Raw genomic sequence first — 23,215 nt, 5'->3', positions numbered from 1 at the left:
AAGAAGAACAGTGCCAGAGGTGATCCAAATGAAACCTGTTAAGCCGAGAATCAACACTTTTCGGGAAATCCTTCGCGAAAATAAGGCCCAGCAGTTGAGCTTGAGTCCTGCACACCGCACCACTTGGAACAGCCTGGCCGGCTACTCCAACCCTGTGCTTTTTGAAACGAAAGGCGCTACCAAGTAGCATGGGTGATGGCGCTACCAATAGCTATGCATTGTGGGTATGTGGGATCACGAAGAGAAGGCTGGTGGTGGTCTTGTGTTTTGTTATGCTTGTGTGTCAATATAAATTTGTCAGTCGTCGTATTTTATCAAAAGTTTACATTCGGCAAATATTACTAAAGCAAGATCGAACATAGCTTTTGATGCCAATACGGTCCCTGAAACATCTGCAGACTTCCCTTTGGGTGAAATCGATATTAACAAATAATAATGGCCACGACACCAGCAGCAGCAGCCAGGTTGCTGGACAGTTTACAGACGGATCTGAGAGCACTGTCCAACGAAGCCAAGAGGAAATACCCCCCTGTCAAAGAGGTGAGAAGTATCAATTGCTTCAAATAGCAAAACGTTTTGTAAGGGTAGGTCACAGGGGATTCGTTGCAGCTCTGTATGCGTTATATAATGATACAGTATAGTATACGTTCTCGTCTACACTGGTTAAAGGGCGGTGGTGCTTCAGTGCTGACACTGTGTACTACGAAACCTACCAGCATCTGTGCTGCGTTGTTCTCATCAGGAACGGACTTAATTGACATATTACTCGCTTACCATGAAACTGTAGCCGGAAATGACGATTATGTTTACAAATCTATTTGTAACATTGTGACTCAAATCCCAACAAATATGTATGTACATATTTTATTGTAAAATGTTCCAATAGTCAGGATGAGGAGGGAAAGGATGATGATGTTTGTGATCAGCCATGAGTGTAGACAGCAGGGAGAAACCATGTCAACCGAAACTGGAATCAGAATTCATGTTCTCGAAAAGTGTAAAAATCCTTGCTGTATGCATTTGCGCAGAAAATAGATTCATGACACGAGAAGTGAGAATGAAATCGTGCCTATGTCTTCTGCCCATATCAATAAAGTGGGCACAAACATTTTTTATATGAAAAAAAATAGCCAACTTGGCTATTGCCACATACATGGAATAGCCAAGATGGCTATCAATATGCTAAGATATGCCATATTAAGGAGACAGATTTTGTTGGCTGATTGAATCAAACTGTTTCTAGTTTGTGTATATTGCTGTAATTAATTTTATATTTCCACCACGATTCACCTAGCATTCAGTAAGTTGGTCAAAGAAGCAGGTTGACAGTCATCCCTGTGATCAAATTCACGCACTGTGATGTATACTGCATGCTAAAGAATGCATCATGACATAATATAGAATTTAAAATCAACTTAAAAGCATTTATTTACTTACAAGCAACTTGAAATTTATTTATTATAGCCTAAGAGAATGTTTTGGGCTGGGACTAATTTAAGAAAACTATTAACCTGACCTGCCAAACGGGTTTGCTATGACATGACCACAGGGTAGTAAAACGCTCTCAGGAAAATGATAATTGTTTTGTAATGTTTCTGTAGTACCAAACTCTGCTCGGTGACTCCTCAGATTTTTATTCTTGATTTGGTGAGAGAATTGTTGAAAGTTTTGTTGAGGAAAGTTTGTGCAAAAGTTATGTCTGTTACTTTTGACGTGCATACTACTTAACTGTGAACACTACTCTTGTGTCCCCAACCACTTCCAAGTTATGCCAGGATGAAGCCATACTCCAAGAAGTGAATGCTAGATTGGAAATGACAATAAAGACTAGTCCCCAAGGAAAGACACTAAGGGTTGCCCGATTGCCCGGGGCAAGTGAAAGTCGCATTCGGGCAAGTGAAACGCCAATGCCACTTGCCCGACGGGACAAGTGAAAAATGATTACCTAGATATCAAATCCATGAGATCGATTTTCTGATGTGGGAACACCGACTTAAACAACAAATAATAATCATTTTATGTCATTGTGTGAACTAGCATAAAGTTTTTCACAAAATTGCATGATCGTTTTCAAAAAACAATACCATCGGTTAATTACCGTACGCTGGTTGAGCGTACGTCCACAAAGTTCCTTGCCCTCACAAGACAAGGTTATGGTGTCACATGTCTGTACGATCAAAAAGACATACTGAGTTTTTGTGTTTTGCATCAATGTTTACAACTCTATAAAAATAAAATTAGGTAGCGAAAATTAGCACCAAAAATAGTACTTTTACTAAAACATACTCTACAATGCAATGTTCAGTTCAGTGACTGGCATTCACGGGGGTCATTGTGGAAGACTGCATGCAAAGATGACAGCATGCATACGATGCTGAAGTTATTTTCGTATTCGTTTTCGTATTCGTTTTCGTATTCGTATTCGTATTCGTATTGGAGTCACTGACAGAAATTGTTATTTTTAGTCCAGGTTTCAGGTATGAAACGTGCAATATACGATATTTACTGAGGTTAAATATTGTGATAATTTGATTCGTAATTTCATCTGCCAAATTTGGTTAAATTTACAAAATTTGCATTTGTAGATTTTAAAGAATTTTGTTCACTTCATTTTATTTGAAAAAAAAATACTTAAAATCGGTTGGGATCTGTTAAGGCAGCATCTTCGCTTGCCAATGTCTCTTGACCGGACAGCTGGATGCACCCCGAAATCAGTGTGGTCAGTGCCAAGTAATGGGACTCGTGAGAGCGGATGCAAAGGAGCTGCCCTGGACTGTACCATTGTTTTGCGGGGAGGGCAGATTTTTGTGAGGCGCTGCAAAACGGGTGACTGTTGAAAACTATGATGAACGGGGGACTTGTCTAGGACAACCATCTGAATAAAAAAAATGTGAAAATTGTTATATCCGGTCATCCTTTGGACTCACTTTAGAATGATCATATCCATTTACAATTTGTATTTCAAGTATTTTACTCGATTTTGATATGGCTCTACGTAGACCTGAAATAAATTATAATAACAATACAATACAATACTTTACAAAACTCAGGGAGTGCGGTAAGGCAAAAATTACAAAATTGCAAGTTACGACAAAGTTGTACGTGCTGCTACAGGGAGAAAGTAACAGAAATCAATGACAATAGGTAGTTTATCTTTCAGAGTAAAGATGTGAGCAATATTATACATAAAACCGGACCGACCGATAATTCATGTATTGCAATATTCAATCAGGGCTCAAAGTAGCGACCATTTTCAGTCGCATAGGCGACCAAATTTTATGAGATTGCGACTGATTTTTTTTCAAGACATTTCTCCATACCGTATACGTGATCAAATACAACATATATTCTCTCAGTGTTCACGGAGCATTGTCCTGAAAGGCGCGAACCCAAAATACGCATTGAATAAGCGTAGCCGTGAGCGGAGTTTAATACTCAAAGGTTTTAGCGCGTTCTCTCCTCTGCACAGCGCTGCCAATGTGTCTGCTGATGTTATCTTGAATGATCTGTCAAAATATCCCATGAATTTAATGACAAATTTTACTACAATCCAATCAAGTATCAGAAGCAGTTTTAGTGCTGTCACATCATTTCAATTGAACCAATCATAATCCCAGCATAAAATGTCATCAAAATATAGCTGACAAGGGAAAACAAGCAACCAGTAACTGCAACATGTTTCATGCGTTCACGTGCGTAATGAATATTTGCGTTAGTGGCATGTGACCGGCTAGACCATTTCCGGAAATCGTCCTTTGGAAAGCAGATCAAAGCATCGATTTCATCAAGCTTGGACTGGATTATCCTGTTTCATAAAGGTTTTTGTTTTCAGCTAGATCTAAATAGCAAGCAACTTTGTTGAAATATCATGGCAAATCTGCCGGGTAGCGACTGCAATTATGTAGAACCATGGAGGTAGTAGAGAACAGACCATGGATGGGACTGTGGCGATGACCTCAATGACCCGAGCGAGTTCGATACACGCCACAAGTACCGCTTCGATATCACAGCTAGGATTAAATGCGCATATACGTTTGAGTTTGTTCTCTTGCCTACAAAATATCTATCGAAAGTTGATAGTTGCTGCATTTCTATTCAGAGTTTTTGTTGAAAAAAGTAGCTATCTACGGCTAGCGGCTTAATTGGTCCCCCAAAATAGTACTGCTGAAAGTTTTCGGAGTGACCTGCAGAACGGAGTTGTAGAGCGGGGCAAACTGCGTAACACTAAAACTGGATCGCACAGTAACAAATGACGGAAACCGATCGAGCCAGTTGCGACAGCTACTGGACTAGCTGAAGTCTATTTATCATAGAATACAGGTATTTCTCGATATTTCGCGATACAAATTAATTTCCATGCATTCTGGTGTATCTTATCATAACGCAAGTTGATCAACATGTTCTGGCAATGACAGTTGACGCAAACGCAAGGAAAGAAAAAGAGATGGGCCGTATTGAAATAAAGATTCTGACAACAGCTCACACATTAATTTAAACTTATAAGGGAAACAAATGTACCGATCGGGACATAGGCCTATGATACCATTTTATTCATCTCGTTTTCTTTTATGACGCTTTCCCACATCATATGAGATGATATTTTCTTTGCGACAGCAGTCTAAATATAGCATGTCATCGACTTAGGGGCATGCGATAACGTTGAGCCCTGCATTCACTGTCGTTATGACGATCACTTTCTTAGAGATATCAGTTTAAAACAAGAAAATTTTACCTTTTAAGTTTACAACTCGTCAAATTGGGCGGGTCAGCTAAATTTCCATTATCGATATTAATGATGTCAACAGAATGTTTAAGTTGGTTGTTGTGATAGAAGTTAATACGAAAACGAATACGAATACGAATACGAAAATGATGTTTGTTTAAAAAATCTTTCCTCCAAAGACTACTACTGGCCCACAGGCGCTAATAGCTTGGTAGTCTGCTAAATAGATCGATTTTCGGCTCGATCTATCGATCCCGTGGTCAGTATGTCCGCCACTGTAACCTAGTGAGTATTTTGGTTACAATGGCGCGCATATCGACTACGGGATCGATAGATCAAACCGAAAATCGATCTATTCAACAGACTACCCAGCTAAGGAGTGCCTGTGTACAGGCCGTTTGTTTTTAAAATCTCTCCTCTAATTATAGCAACGATATCTTTCAATCTAGGGCCTAAAAAGATTTGATCTTTTTCAACTTACATTCTCAAATATTGAAGTATTGATATATTGTCATATAAAAAGCACTTTAAGTTCTGTAAAGACAGAATTTTATATAATACGTACGAAATATGGACTAAAAATAAAAAATTTTGTCAGTGACTCCAATACGAATACGAATACGAATACGAAAACGAATACGAAAACGAATACGAAAATAACTTCAGCATCGTAGCATGCATGGCATGGTCACAAGCAAGCTTTGGTGTCAACGGGTCCAGTCTTTGAATTTTCAATGAACACTGACTTATTTCTCAGGTCAATGAGCCAAAAGTTACTTGTCCGTGGCAACCAACCTCTCTGTTTGTGAATTTTCCCCATTCTAAAATGACTGTCAAGAAGCAATCGGACCGAATTTCACATCGAGAAATTCAGAATGCATCACATCGTAAACTCGCTGACACCCTAAGTTGTTGATTAAAAGTTTACTTAATCTGTGCATGAGCATTAAAAAGACCACCTAGGTCATCAGAAAAACATGCATAGTGCAATGTAATGAAAACTTCATGGTGCCATGGTGGTGAGGGATGATATAGGCAGTGTAAAAACATGACAAAGAAGTACATTATTTTTCAGAAGCTTCAAAACAGGCTTTATAACTTCTAAAGATTTTTTCTTTTTGTATAGTTCAGTTAAAACTGAAAAAATACCTTGAAGGTACAGTGGAAGTGGCTGTTATTATTTGTACATTATTATAGCCCTAAGAAAGTAAACATACAAGTATATTATATATTATAATTTTTTTCATGAATATTAATGAACATGAATATTAATGAGCTGTCCAGCAATAGTGAGAGAGTGACATTTTTCACTACATCATGAAGTTTGATGAATAACATGATAAAGGTTTTGAAATAAAAAATCACTGATTTTGCTTTACGAACCACATAATTTTACTGGGCAAGTGGTTTTGCATTCGGGCAAGTGAACTTAAACCCCACTTGCCCGAAGGGCAAGTGGATAAAAAAATAAGCGTCTTTCCCTGGTCCCCAAACTTTTGCAAATTGTCCTTTTTCCCTGATAAGATCAAATGCTCTTACGGGTATGTGAGGAAAAACGATGATGAGATAATGTCGGTTGTATGTTTTCATCAGACTTGCTGCAAGTCAGCCATGTTTTACTTCTTCTGCCAAGCAACAGATTATGATTAGTTCAGATCATTGACCAAATTTTCAGCAAAAAATTAGGACTCAGACATTAACTGTTGAGATAGTCAATTACGTATCCGGATAAAATCTAAAACTTATCGTTCCAAACTATGGTGCGGCAATAGCAACACATGTGGCAATCATAGACAAGGTGACTATTGCCATGTACATGTCAATAGCTTCGGCCACAAGAAAGACAGCTGTTCTTGGGTCTCTTGACAGTGTTCTATCTCTAGCTCCAACCCTCATGACTCCTTAGGCCATTTGTGTTAATGCATGTTTTCTATGTCCACAAATATTAATTCTAGCCTGCTCACCTTCATACTGGAAAATGAAAAGTCCATGTGATTAACTCTACATTTTTCATTTTGTTTGTAATTTTAACAGCTGATTTTCTAGATGTTTATATCAATACAACAGGTGGTTCTCGTAATTAATGCTATGATTTTCAGTAGTTATACAAATTTAATGGTTCAATATTATTAATTTATTTCTATAGTAGTCTGTTCTTGTTCCCCTAAACACTGTGAGACTAAGTTAGTTAATGATTAAATTCACATAACACACTAACTAATCCTAATAAACACTCACAAAACTAATGATTTTTTGGTTGTAATAACATTGTAAATTTCTCAGCCACATCAGCAATGCATTGCAAGAAGAGGTAGTCAAATTCTGAGTTGGTTTCTCTTAATTGATTATTGTCATCAACATTTTAACCTCATACCATCCTTGTACTTTCATTGGTACAAACCACTTGTGAGGCTCTTTAAAAGCCAACTGTGTTCACTGAATTCTGTTCTGAATTCCAACCCTCATTTTAATTTATGCAAACGTTGCATGTTTGCCATGCTAGGGTTGTGAAAATAGGCCAGTAGAAGCTGAACCTGAAGTAGTTAATGAGCAACGTCTTGATTATATGTGGAGTTAGGTTTTTGTGTGTTTAATGATTTACTCTATGGCAATTGCATTCAGTATCAATATCCTATGTAGCTATGTGTATCAGAAACCATAGTTGTGTGAATCAAAAATATTCTAAAAGTAAATATATAATTATAGTCGCGCCAGCGGCTTACTGACTACGCATGCGCTTATTCATAATATACTATGCGAGTAACCGGAAGTGTACCCTTCTTTCTCATTGGGCGCCGCCATGTTTTTTTTTGAGTACTCGTAAATAAACAAATACGAAACAAATTATTATGATATAACATGCCTTTTATAAAATATACCTCTTTTATTAGCCAGTAAATGTTATTATACACCTTGTCGCTGATACAAAGTATCGTTGATATAGATAAACGGAGAAAACTGTCGTGCATATGAACGGGGGCATACGCAAAGAATGCTGGGATTGAATTATAGAAGAGCGCCCCCTGTGTCATTAATTAGATTCAAAAATTGCAAGTTTTTAGACGGAACGCTATAGTTTTCAGCTTGCAAGTGGAAGGTGGGCATGCAGTTACCATTACAATGATAATTATTGCATAATACGTCCCTTGTTTAACGCCATAGGCTGTTATCATTGTAAAAATTGCCTATTTTGTCCAAAATTTTTACACGCTACAGAAAATCTATACCTGCCCTGCTGCAGGGTTTGACGTCGTGTAAGTACGTGAACTGCTTTCATCAGAGGGAAACTGGGCATAGTTGTTATATAAACGTTTATGAAGTAACAATTACAGTTTATCATGAATCAATACAAATAACATTGCCAATCTTAACCCCTGGCGCGACACCAAGGGCTGAGCCCTATATAATAATAATCACATTAGTAAAGTTACTGTAAAGCCAGAAATGTAATCAGTAATGTACTATAAGGGCAGACATCTTTGCTGAGAGCTTGATTTTATCAGTTTGGTGTTCACATGAATTGCTATTCAATTGGTATGATGATTTGTCTATTATGGCATAATTTTATTTTAGAATTTAGAATTGTATGACTTTGTACCAAGGTCCCTTACTCATTTTACAAGACAGTCTGACAACACTGTACTTTGATCCAAGTGTTTTTACACGGTAATCAAGGAGATTGTCTTCATTCTGAAATAGAAACTACATGCTTCAAACAATACAGTTGCTACACTCTAATACTGCTGAAATCACTAATGTGTTCAAAACGTAAAAACAAAGACACTGCCGCCAGCACGTCTGACCGCAACTTTTTCGGCTGTCAGAGAGACATGTCAACCGAAAACATGAACCCGCCACATTCAAAACATCGACGCGCGAAACAGAAAAGTTTGACTGCCCAGACCAAAAACATAAAACCACGCCCACCTTCCAAACGCCGACCACCGCACACTTACGCTGTGTTTGAAGCGTGTTTGTGCACAGCTTTTCTCTTGATTTGCTTACTGGTTTACTAGACTTGGTTCAAGTTCATGATTGTGATCGTGTGAGTTGGGTGATCGCTTGGAATGCAATGATTTGTGTTCTGTTTTCAAGTGAAACGTGTGAGTAGGATATGATTATGAACGCATTGAGTGGGGTGAACGCGATACAGGGAAGTTTCACCCGGCACTCACTGTAGCTGCACAGACTAAATAAAAACGCGTTTGATCGCTACGTAAACCTGACCTGGGCTGCCAAATTTTACACGATGAACTTTTACAGATCATTTTATTTTTCGAAAATTCACCGACTTGAACCAATTCTCTGCTGGTTAATTTACCTTCTTCCTATGACACCCTAATGGCTCAAACGGAGATATAGGAGTGGAAAGGCAATCTTGCCCAAGTTGCAGGATTGTAATGGAAATCTTACTGCGTGGTGGGGATAAAGTTACTGGCGATTTTCTCGTCATGCAGAGAGGTGGCGAAAAGTTCCGTTTCAGCGATCGTGGGTTACGAAATTAATGGCAACGCTTTGTATCGTGTCAAGTGTTAGATATCTCTCAAAGAAAAACAAAGCAAAAGAAAATGACGAATATGGCAATAGTGCAGAAGATGTCTCAACCAGTGCCGTCGCACGATGTGTGAGAAGCCGATGGTCAGTTTGGGAATGGACTTTTAAAAAACTGACGCCAGTAGCCTATGAGAAATTCACCGATGAGAACATTGCTAACTGTGATGAATATGTGAATTTGTTTCTGAACAACACTCAAACAAAATCCAGTTCTTTGATTTCCAGTTCTTGCATATTTCACAAAGTCCTATAGTCCATGATTACGAGCCATGCTTCTAGTTGTTTCTCCCGCGGCGTGTCGATGTTCTGTTCGGGTAAATCCTGTTCATCATCTCACAATTTTTTCAATTTTCAAAGATGAACGACAGAATGTCCGCCGGCCGCGCCAGTCGACAGGACCACGATGTCTGAACAACGTCTGAGAAAGTTGTTGATCGTGAAATTTGAGGTCAAAATTGGAGGCGTGGTTAAACAGATTTGCTCTGGCGGGTAGAACTTTTCTATTTCGCGCCACGATCTTTTGAGTTTGGCGGGTCGATGTTTCACTTGACAAGTTGAGTGACAGCTGGGAATATCTTGCGGTAAGACGCGCTGGCGGTGGGCCTTTGTTTTGACGTTTGAACACATCAGTGATTTCAGCAGTAAGTCATCTCCATTGGAGTTGCTGAATAAAATTTCTTTGAAATAAAATTAATGAAAACTATGTGGAAGGATTTGCAGGTATTTTATAGGACTAAAAAAAGCAAAATCATCAGGAATTATTTATTTGTTATGTCTGGCCTAACAAGAATGTTTGAATGATTGGCATCCAACATACAATTTAATATTTTGGAATGACTGATTCAGTGTAAAAAACAGATTTACATGTACACTCTCATAAATGCTCATGAAATATGATCATAGCATAGTGGTAAGTTGAAAGTTGTGTGGCTACTGATAGCTAATAGTCCGTTTATTCTTGTTATCTGTGGAATCTTACAAAAGACAATCTGCTGAGGCTTGTTTTGTTTGCCCATGCATCACCATATGTAGGCATTGATACACATATTTACTACATGCGTTGTTCTTTGAAAAGATTATTTGAAGTAAACGATGTGACTTGTTGTATTCATAGGCTGCAGAAGCTGGTATATTGAAGATCAAGACATTGATGGCCAAGAATAAGGATATAATACCAGGTACAGATGTGAATACTTTTGTTCAGTTTTCTTTATTCCACTTAATACATGTATATATTTATTACATGCAGATAACACACATTTCACAAAATGTATATTCAGATAAGTCCAGTTGAAGTTTTAATTTCTTGTTGACCAATGTTTTATGGTCTGACCACCAATTAACCAAACTGCCATTACCATTGAGAGTTCAGGAAGCTTTGCTGATTGGTAAGACTAGCAAAGTGTCACTTTTTGTTGTCCATGTCGGTTCCACTTGAATAACCAAGTACTTGTGCTACCTATCCCACTCGTTGACAATGCTTGGCCCTGGGCACTGAATTTCCATTCACTGATGATTGCTCCATATTTGATTCTGTTTTCCCCTTTTTGGAGCTAAAACTATAAAGGAAACAACTTTCAATGCCAAAGATGCAAATTTTGATGTAATAGCAATAACCCCTTAACTGGCAGTATGCACTTAAGTTAAGTTAGTTTGCTGCCTATAGCACTTGCCTATCAGATCATTCTGAATGTCACACCCACATGTATGGTGGAGGTTATTGCTTAAAGTGTATTTGCACTTATCCAACAAACTTTTTTCAAAACAGTATTTCCTATCAAAAATGACATAAAATCCCCTGGGCCTCATACCGGTAATAATAAAAAATTAATGTAAAACGTCAAAACTTGTATTATCTCATCCAAAATTAGAGTGAATGTTGAAAAACAAATACGATTTTGCTTTGCGTTTGCTATTCTCATTCCTAAATGGCAGGGGTTGAAAGACTGACATACAAAAAAGTGATTGAAATCAAAATTGAAATGACTCTTATTCAAAATGTTAGAATTTTATTGCAGCACAACAAAATTGCCATTTTGTTATACAGTATTTACCGGTACATTACACAATGTGAAAATTTCACAAAATTTAAAGCAACCCAAGTAAAGTAAAATTGTTTTGAAATGTTGTAAACAAGATAAAAAAGAAGAAATTGTGGGATTTGCATGAATTTGCATAAACTTACTTCTTTCTCACCGAACTTATGACTCCTGGTATACTAAAAGGTGAACCCAACCACTTTTTTTATCTTTGGTTAATATATTCATGAAAATTGAATGAATCTTTGCATAAAGGTGATTTTGAGCACAATGCCTTTTATTTTGTGCAACATCACCTCAACCCTCTGAGCACCAAAGTCAATTTTGGTCAAATTTAAAAGATATACCCTACTCAAATTTTTTTCAAGTTTTTGCCAAAATTTTGATAAAAACCTATAGCCAATGAAATGTTATGTTCATTTAGTCCAAAATAATCAAAAACATTTCACAAAAGTAAAAAAATTTGGCAAAATGTTGCATTTAAATTTTGATGGGAAAAATTACGGCACTCAAAGGGTTAATTGCTCTAGCAATGAACTACCATGTCAAAATCTAAAGTAGCCATGGCATATATTCACTATTTTTTTCTTTATCATTCACAGCATTGGTAGCTTGCAGTGGGGAAATCTTGCAACCATTCTTACTTGGCTGTGACACAAAGAACATCAAAATAGTCCAAATTTGTTTAGTTTCAGTACAGAAATTGATCAGTTATGAAGCCCTATCAGAGGTAAGTTAACAGATTTGTGTTCATAAACATGCTTTGTTTGAAAAGGATTCCAGAAATAACACATTAAAAGTGTAAAAATATCTCTTTTACTTCCCATTAGCCTTGTCAAAGTTTGTTCAAAGTACAGTAACATGAATACAAATCAAAGGAAATATGTTGTAAGAAACTTGAGACTTGTATGTTCATTTGAATGTACATCATATTTTCTGTGGAGGACTTTTCCAGTTTATGAAATTATTTGAAATGGAAGACATATTGATAACTCCTCATTTCATGAATATTCAGGATGACTTTGTAGCATTCAGGTATTTGGTTGACTGTTGATTCTATTCATGAAAATGATGCTATTATTTAACCTGCTCACCGCCAATATTTCCTGTAAACTGGAGCACACTCACCATTGATAACAATTAGTCAGGGACCATACCATTTTGGTGAAAGGCTTCAATTTATTGAAGATTTAACCAATATATGAATGCTTTATTAAAAAGGAATGGGTCTTTTGTAATAATTATCAGTATTTCAAATCGAAATAAATTTATTAATGTGAAAGTCATCAGACAATGTTCAATCCACAAGTCAACAATCACCATGGTAATGTACAATCATCAAGTCAACAATCACCATGGCAATGTACAATCCACAACAAATACCATGACAGAGATAGATCGCCACTTAAAATGCACTTTTCATGATATCAATATGTAGGTTTTAAAGAAATTACAGTTTATATATTGTTGCCATATTTGATTTTTGACATTGCCCTCTACAGTCTAAGTTTCAGTTAAGATAGAATGAGCCTTGGGGACAGATATTTGACTCTAAAATTTGTATGATTGTTTTCTGATCTACCATTTATGGCAGATCATTTTAAAGCTCTAGGAGTAAGAAAAGTTTTCAGTGTTGATTTTTTTCAAAAATCAAAAATTACATTTTTCCTCATAGAATTAACACAGACATAGCAGCCATTTTGCATCTCAAATATCTTTAAATGTTAGGTAATTTGTTCTCTAGTACTCTAATTTTTATTCTTGATTTGATAAAGGAATTGTTGAAAGTTTCATTGAGGAAAGTTTGAGCAAAAGCTTAAAGTCTTTCCTTCAAGGATCATACTACCTTAGATTCTCAGGAATTACAGGTCCAAATAGATGAAAGTGTTTGTACAGCTTGTTTGGCAGTGTGTCAATGTTTTAGCATTGCTGGTGCCACAGTTGTGTGCGATGGTTATTATTGTTTCATACAATAATCTACAATCATTATATGCAAGTTCTATATTTAAGTAAATGAGAAATTTTAGAGATCTTAAATCTGTAATTAGGAAGAGCATGTGTCAGTTTTTGCAAAAAATTCAGTTTGTCAACAGTGATTTGCCTGGAAACACCTACACCCTTAGAAACAGCTAGCTATTGTTTTTAGGGGGAAAATGAAAACTCGTTTATGAGCAATGTATTTGATATAGCCAGTGAGTATGTCTGTACCTATATCAACATGTAATTTGCTGCACAAATGTTTGTTTTGTCTCTCACAATGCGACTCTCAAGTGTCATTCACTCACTTGGTGATAAGAGTACACATGAAAAGAGTTAACAAAGATTTTATTTTGCAGGTGGCAGCACGAAATGTTGTGAATATGTTATGGAGTATGATGGAAAGTGGAATTGAAGAAGTGAAAGTCTTACAGACTCTTCTTGTTTTGCTGACAACAAGTCACATTGTTAGGGGCGACATTTTAGCAAAGGTAAGCAAGATATTAATTTTTTATCTCTATTGCATTATTTCTGGCTCAAATCAGTTTTGAAGTCACTGGTTGCCAAAATAATTGGTCCAGTCGCATTGTCTTTTGACACCATCTCCGTATTGATTATAAAAAGGCATTACACAGTCAAGACGGATGTGTGACAATCAATTCTATAACACAGCAAGACCCAATTTGTACTGGAGTATTTCAAACATTCATTATATTTTGAACGTGGAAACTTTCATGAATGACAAATTTTTGTGAATTTCATGAGGACTTATTTAAATATTGATAGTAGGAAATGTAGAGCATTGGAACACAACATTACAAATCAATACTATCATCACAGCATAAAACTACAATAGCAAGTCATTCATTTCACGTTGATGTCATTGTAAAATCTCAAAACAAATGCAAAACTTGTATCAAACTTTTTACATAAATACAAGAGCATGCCAGTTTTATGTATCTGGACTAGAGATGTCACTTTGATATAAGAGTGGTTACTATGTACAGGTACAAGTGAATACTGTATTATCACCTCTGCATGGTACAGTCAAACCAAGGCTGTACATGTTAGAATTCATGAGCAAAATTGAAAAAAAAATATCAAGATATTAAAAAAAAAGGAACTGGTACTTTTAAAATAAAGTTTTAAAAATTAGCTCATTCCCATAAAGGAATGTTTTCCATATATGGAATTTTACAGTGTGGTAGAACATTTTGTGAAAGTTGGGACTGAACCTTATGTACTATTATTCTAATAGGAATTGCTATCAGCTTCATGTACTTAATTGTTGGACTATCTGTCTCAAAAAAAATAATGTTTTAGTGTGCTGTTTTTCAAAGGAAACATCAAACTTTGACCAGAAACGCTTGACAAAAACATCCTTGTCTTTTAGTAATCAATTAGTATTTGTTGTTGTGTATGGATATACCTTGTCTACAGTGATTACATGACACTGAAAGACCTATATATTAAAGACTGAGTAAAATACATGCATAGACAAGTGTCATAGCTGGGTAATGCTTGTCATGTAGTGTGACTGATGAGAAGAGTTACGAAGGCTTCCAAATACCATTGTCTAGAACCCAGAACAGTGAAAAATGCATATTTGTTGTGTTTACCAGTAGTTATAAGTATTGGGACAACAAAGTTACAATATTGGTTCAGGGCCACTTGCAATACTGATAATGTTCCGTGTGCAAGGAAAAGGAGATTGATTACTGCCTATAGTACAGTGACAAACAAATACTAAAACTTAGTCATCAGAAAATAAAATAGCAATGATTTGTCATTGCAATTTTACAGTACTTGGTCCTGTTTTCTTTGTTAGTTTTGTTGAACTGTTCACACCACAGGAAATATTCATCCTTGGACCATGAAAACTATAATTATTGTGCAGACATATTCATGTATAACTCCTTGACAGTTGACCACCGACTTGATTCTTCTTTGTTACTAGTTTGTTCCAATAATTTTTGCTGAGATCTTTTACTCAGATGGTTCATTACAAAGATGATAACAACAGGCTAATGTTTTCTTTTGAGACTGATAGTGATACTACATGAACAGTTTTTGATTGTCTTTCTTTTTACATGCAAAGTAGGTACTTTTGTGAAGGATCTGGCCTTGCTGTGGTTATGTAAACTTACATATATGGCACTCATGATGTTTATTATGCACGTGAACACAAAACATTTTTCTGATAATGCATATGTATTACATTTTCAATATAATTTATCAGAGTTTGCCAGTTTTGTGCTAATCTGATCTGTTTGCTCTTTTAAATAACATCTCTCCAGCATCACTTTACTGGTAATTTTAACAATTTATACTGTATTTGTTTATACCTTGAGAAAGGTAAATGCTTTATACATTTAGTGTTGATGGCTTCCTTTAAAACGTAATATGTATGTCTAAATAACACTACTAGTACGAGTACTGATTTCCTCCCGAATGAGAGCATCACCATGCAGTATTGTCACATAAACACATTTCATATGGTATATTTTGTTGCCAGTCAATCCACAACAGCGTACATTTATGACACAGTCATTTCAGATTTTTAGTACAAGTCCATTGTACAAGTCCTTATTACCTAAAGAGGGAGCTAATCAGTGTCAGCATTGGGTAGTTGATACAGTGACTGTAAGAGATATCAGTGTCAGCATTGGGTAGTTGATATACAGTGACTGTAAGAGATTTCAGTGTCAGCATTGGGTAGTTGATATACAGTGATTGTAAGAGATATCAGTGTCAGCATTGGGTAGTTGATACAGTGACTGTAAGAGATATCAGTGTCAGCATTAGGTAGTTGATATACAGTGACTGTAAGAGATATCAGTGTCAGCATTGGGTAGTTGATACAGTGACTGTAAGAGATTTCAGTGTCAGCATTGGGTAGTTGATATACAGTGACTGTAAGAGACATCACTGTCAGCATTGGGTAGTTGATACAGTGACTGTAAGAGATATCAGTGTCAGCATTGGGTAGTTGATATACAGTGACTGTAAGAGATATCAGTGTCAGCATTGGGTAGTTGATACAGTGACTGTAAGAGATATCAGTGTCAGCATTGGGTAGTTGATATACAGTGACTGTAAGAGATATCAGTGTCAGCATTGGGTAGTTGATACAGTGACTGTAAGAGATATCAGTGTCAGCATTGGGTAGTTGATACAGTGACTGTCAGAGATATCAGTGTCAGCATTGGGTAGTTGATATACAGTGACTGTAAGAGATATCAGTGTCAGCATTGGGTAGTTGATATACAGTGACTGTAAGAGATATCAGTGTCAGCATTGGGTAGTTGATATACAGTGACTGTAAGAGATATCAGTGTCAGCATTGGGTAGTTGATACAGTGACTGTAAGAGATATCAGTGTCAGCATTGGGTAGTTGATATACAGTGACTGTAAGAGATATCAGTGTCAGCATTGGGTAGTTGATACAGTGACTGTAAGAGATATCAGTGTCAGCATTGGGTAGTTGATACAGTGACTGTAAGAGATATCAGTGTCAGCATGGGTAGTGATACAGTGACTGTAAGAGATATCAGTGTCAGCATTGGGTAGTTGGTATACAGTGACTGTAAGAGATATCAGTGTCAGCATTGGGTAGTTGATACAGTGACTGTAAGTGAGTTACAGTGACTGTAAGAGATATCAGTGTCAGCATTGGGTAGTTGATATACAGTGACTGTAAGAGATATCAGTGTCAGCATTGGGTAGTTGATATACAGTGACTGTAAGAGATATCAGTGTCAGCATTGGGTAGTTGATATACAGTGACTGTAAGAGATATCAGTGTCAGCATTGGGTAGTTGATATACAGTGACTGTAAGAGATATCAGTGTCAGCATTGGGTAGTTGATATACAGTGACTGTAAGAGATATCAGTGTCAGCATTGGGTAGTTGATACAGTGACTGTAAGAGATTTCAGTGTCAGCATTGGGTAGTTGATATACAGTGACTGTAAGAGATATCAGTGTCAGCATTGGGTAGTTGATATACAGTGACTGTAAGAGATATCAGTGTCAGCATTGGGTAGTTGATACAGTGACTGTAAGAGATATCAGTGTCAGCATTGGGTAGTTGATACAGTGACTGTAAGAGATATCAGTGTCAGCATTGGGTAGTTGATATACAGTGACTGTAAGAGATTTCACATAAAAACATAACAAATGACACATTAATCACCTTTCCATCCTTCAACTAATTCACTATTGTGCATTATAATTGTTAAATACCTTGAAAATTACTAGATGGCCAATGTAAACACCATCCCTCTGACTTTAAATGCAATATTTCAGTTTTTCAAAGTCTTCTTTTGGTTTCACAGGCAAAAAATGTTTCATCCTTTGGTGTGCATGTTTGGAAGCCTTCATTGTCAATAAATAATTAAACAATGTAACTTGATTATATTTGGTAAATGGTCAAATTATGTTGAAAATACAAATCTTATTGACTTGACAATTGCACTTTTTATCTGTGGTCTGATAAAAAAGTGGTTTGTGTTTCATTGGTGGTTGGTGTGTTTGTCACTGGGATGACCTAAATGAGATTTGTTCAGATATTACAATGACTTTGACACTCAGTGTTTTTAGATAGTTTTCTTGCAAAATCATGTTCTTGGAAATGCCTTATGGGAAGGCTTTCATATTTGGTTTAGAAGTGCCAGTGGTGAGGCAAAAATTGAAATTCATGATAACAGTAGAAATTTTGCATTTTTGACTTTATATGCGGTAATTTAATCATGATTGAGTGAATTTGAACTTGATTATGATCTACTACCAAAACATTCACCATGGTCCCGCTATTGATAGCCACTGAATTAATGACATGCAAGATGAAATGGAACTACAACAAAACTTCAAATGGTTGAATCTTTTCATGTCAAGACTTTGTAAATCTTTGATGTGTGTATGTTGAATTTCAGTACATATGGTTATACCGTGATGTGTGCCTCGACCATTTGAAACTCCTTCATTGGTCAATTTAAGCCACAGGACTGACTATTAACACCTTCATTGGTCAATTCCAGCCACAAGACTGACTATTATTAGTTAATATAAATGACGTTTTCAACCCTATGAACATGTGTGATTATAAAACAGATAATTACAAATATTTGCTAAATACCACCTCAAACATAAACTAGGATTTATTTGATGTGCAACACAGACAATACATAATGTATTTTAACTAATATGCTAAATTTAACTTTTACTTTTAAAGATAAGTCCCAGATTAATTACTTTTAACAACTTTTGTAACGACGCCAAATGAGCAGCAGATATCACACATATGCACATATTAGTGTTCTAATGTTTACAGTTTGTAGTGAAGCACACAAAGGGCTTTCACAAGTATACATATTATCTGATGACTATAATTCTTAGTATTAACAATTTTTAGAGGAAAGTGTACAACCTGAAAATGTCACGGTATTTCATCAGCTACTTTTAATAGTTGAACACATAAATAGACAACTCTGCTGAAGGTATAAGTATCATTTTCACACACACACACTTAAAAGGAATGTGTCTATCATTGTTCTGTGTACTTCTATTTACTGGTAGCTGTTACAGGGCAAAACAGTCCCTTGCATACTAAATTTTCATAAAAACAAGGGATTTTGTTTGGCTTGGTGGTATGGTAATAGGAATAAAGGGTTTTAAGCTGACCATAAATATTTCTTAATAGGCTCTGATGAGAGGAAAGCCTAATTATCGCACTTGACTATGCTTTGTTAGTGAATTCCTGGCTTTTTCCTTGCTCTTGCCTATAAATGTTTTGGGTAACATATTAGGATATTCTGTATATATATATATATATATATATATATATATGTATATACACACACACACACACACACACACACACACACACACACACACATACCACAGTTTAAGTATACCATTGGTATTTGCACTGCACTGCAATACCAAAAATATTATTAAAATATTATGCCGTACACTTTTGTTAATGAGCTCTTGTAACCCCGTCTACTTTTGTTTGTAAACAACTATTATTTTGTAAACAAACCAAAAGTGGTCGTCTGCAAGCATGAGACATAACTTTTGGGCGTTGAAGATTTCAAAGATGATAACTACAACAAAACTTACTATCTTATGTGACTTTTAATGAAAACAGAGGTTGTTTTGCATTGTTCTTTCCCACTGTGATTTTGGTGAAAAGACTTGAATGAGAACTGTTCAATATGTACACTAGCCTCTGGACCCATAAACAAGGCCAAGGAAACAACTTACTAGCCAATCAATACATAACATGTGTATTCACCAAAGTGCTTTTGTACTTCCTCTGCAGATATTCTTTGTAGTCTTTGTGATACTCTATGCCTAATATGAGACATGTTATTGCATTTGTAACAGCAGTTTCATACTATACTATGTTGCATGGTTTTATTAATATTGACATTGTCTTTTGTTCTTGTAGGCAATAGTGATATGTTTCCGATTACATTTCTTCAAAGACACCACAACCAGTAATACAGCTTCCGCCACAGTAAGACAAGTCGTGACAATTGTATTTGAGAGAGTACTCAATGAAGATGAAACACTCAAAGGTAGGAAACTTACTCAGTAAATGGTTCTTTCTGTGAGAGTTAACCAATAGACATCTTTGTCATCTATTTACAAAGCACTTCATACCATACATGTATTTGCAAGTCTCACTTCCTTGCCAGAACTCATATATTTCTATTTTGGTTGGTGATCACAATCAATAAATAATCACAGCGGAGGAAGTGTGCTGGTTCTCAGAGTTAATACAGAAAACTTTCATCACCTTTCTAAAGTTTGTGAAAGGCTGATATGCAAGCCATGCTGCCGAAGTTTGACTTCAAACCAGTAAAATCACTCTGAACAAAGTATGCCCAGTTTGAATTTCTTTTTTATAGTAAAATATCATAGGGAACAAAGTGCACATCAGAATTTCACACTTTGACATGAGTACAAATTCTATCTGTTGATACATTATAGAAAACGTATGACAGTGCTGCATGTACTCTTTGTGCTAGGCCAGTCGTTCATAATCAGTATAAAAATTAAAGGAGATGAGTATAAATCCAGTTATGTCCAGGCATGTATATAGGTGACTTGAAATGCTGCGGTGTTTTAAATATAATGTGTTACATTAGACATATTATACTTTACGGTTTTTCATCAACTTGACATGATAACAACAGATAAACCTGGCAGGATAAGGTGAAATGTGTGATATATATATGTTACACTAGGATTTTGAATAGGTGCTATTTTGTAAATACCGGTATTGTTTTCTGTTTTGCATTGATGTCTACCTCATTCTGTTTCTGTTTACAGTATGTAATATCTGTATTCATTCTCAGTTCAAAAAGCACATTGTAATGTTAGATAGATTTTCATTTTTAGTTCCCACGGACACAGTCCGGGGGGACTTATAGGTTTGGTCATGTCGGTGTGTCCGTGCGTGCGTGCATCCTTGTGTGCGTCCGTGCGTGCATCCGTCCATTCACACAGATATCTCAGAGATGCCTGGAGCGATTTCATTCAAACTTGGTACAAGGATTACTTCTTATGTCATTCAAATGCACACTCATTTGTTTTGTGATACGATCCAATATGGCTGCCAGGTGGCCATTTTATTACGATTTTTTACCTTCTCGTGTCTATTTATAGACAGAGAAGGTATTAGAGTTGAAAACCAATATGCTGCTGTCAAGAACTTCCGTCTGTCAAGACTTCCGTCTGTCAAGATCCGTTGACGTCATGCCATTGTGATGGGTCATATCATAAACTGGTGGGGGTGTTCATGGCTCAGGTTGAGGTGTGGGAGAACGATTTTGAGCTATGACAAAAATCAAAAGGGACTTAGCGGCATAGCCACAGTGTTAAGCTTTCTCCAAGGTTTCTTAGTTGACTACAATCTATTACAGACTACTGAGCTGACGTTAGGGGTACTCACTTTGTGTTTGCTCACTCTGTGAGCGCTAGTGTTTGGTACTGAGTTGCGTGGATATCCCTCATGGCCTCACGTGATCTGGGCCTGTTGCATAATCTGCAGATGATCAAATGCCTCCGAGTCTGAAAACTGTCATTGTGTAAGCCTGTCGGCATTTTCCTTGCATTTTTTCTCATTAATTTTGCAAAATATCGGCGAGTACCTCAATATTCAAGATAACCCTTCTTCCCAATCGTTTCCTGGAGTTTCAGAGTCATATGAACGAAAATGAGTGAAAGTTTTAGACAGGAAAATCGGACGTCGGCCATGTTCAATGTTTACAGTACAATCAGAAGTTTACGTGGAGGAATTAACCAACAAACACAGGAGTGTTCATGATGCCCGTCCTCTAGAGGCAGACCCTCGTATATGAAGTACCACATTTGATGCTTGTGGAAAGCTTGACCACACAATGGAGCATTTAAACTTTTAGAAAATGACAAACTGAATAAGAAGGTATTCAGAAAATGTCAAATACTGAGGAAAAATGTGCAAATATTCAAAATAAATAGGTTAACTGATTGGTCAGCTATAAAAAACAATGAAAATGTTTATGATCAAAAGTTTTTGAGATACGCACATTTTAACAATACAGAAATTATTAACATTATAAATATAAGACCAAACTATTTTTTCAGGGATGGGACAGGTTGGAAATGAGGGGTGAGAGACAAAGGCACTCCTATTGCTGCATGTGGATGCAGCCACACCATTTCATTTACAGCATACTTATTCACTGTGTTGTGTTCAAGTTCCATATTGTACTGACTGTCATACAAGGATAACATAAGCAAATCAAATCAAATTAGAAAAGGATCAATGCTGTGTGTGGATTTTGCTGAACATGGCTGATATTTCGCCCTATATATTTGGTATCCAGCAAAGGCATATTTTGATGTAAAGTCAAAATTAACACTACATTGCTGACAATATATTTTACCGTTTCTGCATGAATTTTTCTTTTTTAAATTATAGTATATTAGTACTTCAAACAGATTAACAGTTATCGTGATGTCAACCCATAATTTTACATCACAAAGACTGTAATTCTGCCAATTTTTTTCGTTTTTCAGTCATTTTATAAATTTTGCACTGCACAAGATGATTGAACAAATTGCAATGTTTGAATTTGTAAACTCAAAGAATAAAAATCCTTTGGTCACAAATTAAATTATTTTTTGAAAAGAAATTTACTCTTAAACACTTTTAGCATATATTCTTTACACGGTCATGTATTTCAAGGAAAATATGCCTATTAAAACAGTAATTTCTTCACTTTCAATTTTTTTCAATACTATGACAATTATCAGCCGTGAGGTTATACAAACACAAGACCAGATAGGCGTTTTTCATCATTTCCACAGGACTTTTTGGAAAATCCATTAAAAACAGTTAAAAGTGACTGGAAATGATCACTTGGTATACATTTAATTTACAGATGCCAGGTTGTGTATTTCACATGCACTCAGGTCAGTAAGGAAGTGCGTCATTACTATTTTGGACTGTTAATTCTTATTTCTGAATTGTTTAACTTTTTTCCACATTGAACTATCTTTAAGCAGTTTATACTGTAGCTTAGAATTTTTTTGATTGATGTATTTAATCATCTTTTGGGTTCTTTGGGTCCATATCCCACCTCATGCCCCTACATCATCAACTACTGTATTACCAACAACTCCATGCCAACAACCAATTACCTGACCTGGCCACACATTAGAGAAGGTACAGCGTCATTGACGGTATTTTTCATGTATAGAGCCATTACTCAGGCATGTTTCAACCAATTTTATTCAAAGTTGGTACAAGGACATTGACTAATGACATAGAGACTCACGTCAATTTGTTTTGTGATACGATCCAATATGGCTGCCGTGCGGCCATTTTGTTACAATTTTTTCATGTACAGAGCCATAACTCAGGCA

The 23,215-nt window shown here is 36.2% G+C and overlaps 1 protein-coding gene across 2 annotated transcripts in view; it reads left to right on the top strand.

Moving 5' to 3' along the window:
* Positions 1–216: 216 nt before the first annotated feature.
* The window catches only part of LOC139134552 (protein MON2 homolog), an 81,849-nt gene continuing 58,850 nt past the window's right edge, over positions 217–23,215 (top strand). For both annotated transcript variants that reach the window (XM_070701436.1, XM_070701434.1), the window contains exons 1-5: positions 217–540; positions 10,392–10,455; positions 11,919–12,046; positions 13,653–13,784; positions 19,749–19,878. In XM_070701436.1, the coding sequence (XP_070557537.1) occupies positions 436–540; positions 10,392–10,455; positions 11,919–12,046; positions 13,653–13,784; positions 19,749–19,878 (559 nt within the window). In that variant the 5' untranslated portion in view covers positions 217–435. The remainder of the gene's footprint in view (positions 541–10,391; positions 10,456–11,918; positions 12,047–13,652; positions 13,785–19,748; positions 19,879–23,215) is intronic.

This window comes from Ptychodera flava, chromosome 6 (assembly GCF_041260155.1).
Source record: "Ptychodera flava strain L36383 chromosome 6, AS_Pfla_20210202, whole genome shotgun sequence".
Taxonomy (NCBI): domain Eukaryota; kingdom Metazoa; phylum Hemichordata; class Enteropneusta; family Ptychoderidae; genus Ptychodera; species Ptychodera flava.
Note: the sequence above shows the minus strand (reverse complement) of the source record. Positions and strands in the feature narration are given on the sequence as shown.